The sequence below is a fragment of the Montipora capricornis genome, chromosome 8 (genome assembly GCF_036669925.1).
Source record: "Montipora capricornis isolate CH-2021 chromosome 8, ASM3666992v2, whole genome shotgun sequence".
NCBI classification, from domain to species: domain Eukaryota; kingdom Metazoa; phylum Cnidaria; class Anthozoa; order Scleractinia; family Acroporidae; genus Montipora; species Montipora capricornis.
Window position 1 is genome coordinate 34,033,924 of NC_090890.1, and position 5,000 is coordinate 34,038,923.

General features: G+C 39.5%; 1 protein-coding gene across 1 annotated transcript in view; it reads left to right on the top strand.

The window, feature by feature from the left end:
• The window catches only part of LOC138013958 (cartilage matrix protein-like), a 5,154-nt gene extending 1,161 nt beyond the window's left edge, over window positions 1-3,993 (top strand). Inside the window, exons 2-3 of the mRNA XM_068860990.1 lie at window positions 666-1,022; window positions 3,731-3,993. Of these exons, the coding sequence (XP_068717091.1) occupies window positions 666-1,022; window positions 3,731-3,993 (620 nt within the window). The remainder of the gene's footprint in view (window positions 1-665; window positions 1,023-3,730) is intronic.
• Window positions 3,994-5,000: the final 1,007 nt, after the last annotated feature.

Sequence of the window (5,000 nt, forward strand, 5' to 3'; positions counted from 1 at the left end):
ATCCTAAACCTGACCCTAATTTTTCTCTAGGCTTAATTTAGGCTCCAAAAAATTTCTTCGATTTATCTGATTGCCTACTTGATCAAGGTAAAATGAGGATCACCAACTAATTAACCTACAAACTGTTGTGAAGGTAAGCACTTTTGACGTCTTCATTGCTTCTCTCCCCTCCCCCTCATTCAATGTTGTGCAAAACTGAATGGTTTTAGTGGGAAATTGTTGAGTTACCTTCCAACATTGAATAGGATGGAGGGGGGGGGGGGGGGGTTGTATAAGAGAAGGTGAAACTATTTCTTTTGCGCTTTAACAGAAGCAGGTTGAAATACAGCTCTGGTGCGGTTCATTTACATAGCCTTCCCAACTACTTTTGTCTATGATTGTAGGTAAAAAAGGATTCAACCTAAGAATGTATTTTACCAGCAACATATACACAACGTACTATTTGAAATGTCGGATAAAAAGTTGTTTTCTATCAGCAACTTTTGATGCAGGAAGTCGTTTCTTAGATACCTATATTATTCGTAGTCTTTGATATTATTTATTATCCCCATAAGGAACAATTTATGCCCGCCCGTGTCACATAAAGAAAGAAATATTCGTATCAGACTTTTCTTTTATTTTATTTTCTTTCATGTAATTCTTTAATCAATATCTCTTTAATTTAGGTTTGGGTCCACTGACCGAAGCAGTATTTCGATGTCACCGTAAGGTAGATATGGCTCTACTTCTAGACGGTTCAGCCAGTATCACCAGAAAACAGTTTGCTAAGAGCAAAAAATTTGTCGCCGATCTTGTCAAACACTTCGAGTTTTCAAATAACAAGACAAACGTGGCTGCTTTGACGTTTAGTCGGTACACTCGCGTGGGAAGACATTTAAACGACGATTCGTCAAAGGAAGCCGTCTTGAAAGCTATAGATGGACTCACTTATGAAGGATCTATCACCAGACTTGATTCCGCTTTAAAATTACTTTCGACAGAGATCTTCAGGAGATCTCCCGGAGCAAGGTTTCATGATAAAGGTTGGTTATAAGATTTCTAAGCACAAAAGGAGCTTTTCAATTGAATACTAATTCAGTGTAGACATGGCAAAAAATAACGACCACTTGCTTGACCTGGCGCAAAAAATATTTTAGCTTTCCGTTCTTTTTTGCAAGGTTCTTGCTATATCAAGCATTTTGTCCTACTTGGGTTTGGGTTAGGGTTACGGGTAGAAGCCCTACTTACCGGGTATAAACTAACCTAGGTTCAACCTGCTTTCAAATTAACCCGGGTTCGCCACTACTTTGTTCACACGGAGAAGCAAAGAAAATTGAATTTGAACAAGTCCCTTAGGGCAAACCCGGGTTTGTTTTTGCAGGCATGCGCATTTGTTTCTAGAACAGGACTTTGCTTGTAGAAATAGCGACAATATAACGGACGACAATTCTTTATTCATGGAGGACATTTGGAGGCAAATTTTTATAATTAGTGCTTTGGCGTTTGAGTGACTTCGTTTCACGAATCGCAAAAGTTCAGAGAGAGGAAGGATGAAAATGAGTGGAGTTTCTGCCCATAAACGGTGCGCCCCCTACCATTGAACTGGAGATCTCGAATTGCCCGAACGACATTCGACAATCTTTTCTCACAACCGCGTCCAAATAATTTCACCCGATCAACGTGGTGCACGTCAAGAAGCAGAAATTGATGGGGTGAAATGCACGCACGCAACGCTCGATTGATAAACGTACAATTGAGCATGTGTCAATAAAAGTTAACCCCGTTTCGACCCAGGTTTGCGTTCACACGACGATAAGACACTTATAAAGCGCGGTATCCACTAATTACTCAAAGGGCTGTACAATAATATGGTAAAAACTATAAAAATGCACAGTTAAAAGCTATTGTAAGATATAAAAATAACTTAACTACTAAAGTCAAACATCATAAGCCAATTTAAATAAGTATGTCTTCAACTGCGCTCTGAACAGGACGACAGAGGTTACACCCTTGAGTTCAGGAGGCAATTAATTCAATAATAAAGGGGGATAGTTTCTAAAGAAACTGTGGTGCTGCGTCGGTTGGGAAGTAATTCACCAAAATTTGGTTTTCCCAACGGAGTCGATAAATTAAATGTAAATTGACCACCGTAGAGGGATTCTAAAAGCTGACGTTTCGAACGTTAGCCCTTCGTCAGAGCGAATTCAGAGCGATTCGCTCTGACGAAAGGCTAACGTTCGAAACGTCAGCTTTTAGAATCCCCTGTACTGTGGTCAATTTACATCATCAACTCCGTTGATAACACCAAATTAATTCCATAACCTAGGAGCAACTGCGGAAAAAGCCCTGTCACCTTACGTCTTTAACCGTAGATTTAGGCACGGCTAAAAAATTCTGAGAACTGGAACGAAATAATCGTGTACTATTACTGTAGTGTAAAAGTTCGGACGGGTAAGTAATTTTAGCCCGGTTAGCCATGCTGAGATTTCAGCCCGGGTTCTGAAAGAAATCCTCTTGAAATGAAAGTGGCCATTATATGGAGAAGGTTTCAGCCCGGGCTGAATTTCGAATTCAGCCGCGGACTAAAAATCTTAGCCCGGTTTCCGAAACCGGGCTAGGATTTTCAGCCAGGGCAAACGAACGGGCCGGTCAACGGGCCGAAAAAGGAACGTGAGCATGCGCATCGATTGTGTTTCGCATTTCGTCAATTTTCCCAGGGAAAATTGTTTTTTGCGCCCTGCTGAAATTGACCATTTAGGAGAGACGGCGGCCATTTTGATTTATATTATTTCAAATAAATATTATGGGATGCCCTAGGGGCAAATACATATTAATTTTCCGCCTAAGCATCCCATATATCATAATGTCTATCGAAACATAAGAAATCAAAATGGCTGCTGTATCTGCAAAAGGGTCTATTGAGCGTGTCATGATTTCAACAAATTTTCAGCCCGGTGGGCGTAGCGAAAGTTCAGCCCGGGCTGAAACTCACCATGTAATCAGTCCCTAACCCGGGTTAATTTGAACCTGGGTCGAAACTAGCCAAGCAATGTACGATAAGAGCCCACAGTGCGCTCTCGATCTCTGAGTATTAACGGAGTTGACAGGATCAGCTCACTTGTCCAAGAGGAACCAAAAAAATAGAAGCATAATCCTGTTAGAAATGCCGAGAATAGTTCGACGGACTAATTGACTGCTCGTGGTTTAAACGTTTTGTTGTTGTTTTAGTTCGCGCAATACATAGTTTGAAGGAAGTGTTTGTTACGCTAGAATGAGAATTTATTTAAGTGCAAAGTTTAGAGGGGGTTTTCTGATATGATGGGAGGGAAAATGGTCGACAACGTTTCATTGTTTAGCCGAAACTTTGGATTTAGAATAATTCTTGCGTCAAGCGGCGCCCGGCCATTTCGAAAAAAGTACACGAATTGATTAACTTTGCCACAATCAATCAACTTAACCTGTATGATGCATTCGAATCAAACCGTCAAACGAATTTGGCTATGATTAAAATTAGTCTCAAAAAGAGTCTCCTTTGTCAGTGTCATAGGGTTTTCATATGACGGTTTGTTCAAACGTATATGAAGTTTCCTATGATAAAAACTGTTCTTAAGCTCATCAGGAATAAGCAAAAAAATAATATCTTGTCCTATCTGGAGACGCGAAAAAGTTAGGACCTGGCAATGGCAACGAGAGCAAGTTAGTAAGCACCATAAATCTAAAAAATTTCTCCCCTGTTTTCTTCTTTTGAAAGGTGTAAAGAAAGTTGTTGTGGTCGTAACTGATGGTTTAAGCTCACGCGGTATCGAAATCACAAGATGGTTAACAAAGCCATTAAAAAACAATGGAGTGAAGTTTTTCTCCGTTGGAATTGCCAACAGAGTTAATAGAGATGAGTTGAACGAGGTGACAAGCCAACCGATAGAAACGCACCAACTAATAAGAGATATTTCAAAAAGTTCCTTCACAAAATGGCAAGTTGATACGTTTGCAAGAGAAATATGCAACCAGAAATAAACGATTATTGCTGTCGTTTCTTATCGACGATTTTAACAGTACTGCTTTGAAGATGTGGTTACACGGTGACAAGGACAGCACTTTCGTCCAGTTATCATCAACGTGAGACACCTGCTGTTGGACAACCAGGATTTGAAGTCAAGACCTCGCACACAACTGTCCTGACTGTCCACTGCTAAACTATCTGAGTGACCAATTAGACGATTTCAACTGCGGAATGTGTCTCGTTGTGTTCGATAGAAACTTAAGTGTAATATGTTCGTTTTCCTTGCAAGTGTTCAAGGTTTAAATGGCCATTTTTATTTAACGTGTTTTTATTAGAGCAATTCTCTTCTTCGGCAGATATTTATATTACCAGCAGAGCTCAAGCGTTGCCAAGCTTGAAACAAATGTTTGGGTGACTTTTTACCCCATTCACACCAACAAGGCATCTTTAATTAACCTGGGTTTAACAAAATGAAAATAAGTCACAGAAACTGTAGGACTGGCTTTTACATGAGATTCAGGTGAGTTTCAATACATGATTTGATCTGTGCTAAATTTGTAGTCGACACAAATCAGTATACATGATTTAAAAAGAAAAACACTTCGAAACCGTGTTCGGTTCTCTGAATTTGTTTTCATTTTCTGACTTATCTGGGTGGCCCCGGTTACAGTGACCGCACTGTAACTCTCGCACAGATTAAGAAGCTTTGTAAAGTTCATTAATAGTTGATAAGGATGACAGCCAACAGAAATGCACTATTCAGGTCACATGTGTTGCTTGGTAAATCCCGATAAAGTTTAACTGTCTGAAAGCACGGGGAGAGATTGAATAGATAGCAGGGAAAGGCTGGGGCTGATGAATTTTTAATTAGTTGAATTATCAATAGGATTAACTTTTATAAAGATCTCTAGCTCATCTAATTAGTATGCTTAACTTTAATAAAGACGAGTCCTGAAAAATTGTACAAAGTTTATTAATCAATCACAAGTTTGACATTTCAATCACAATTATTATGTAACAA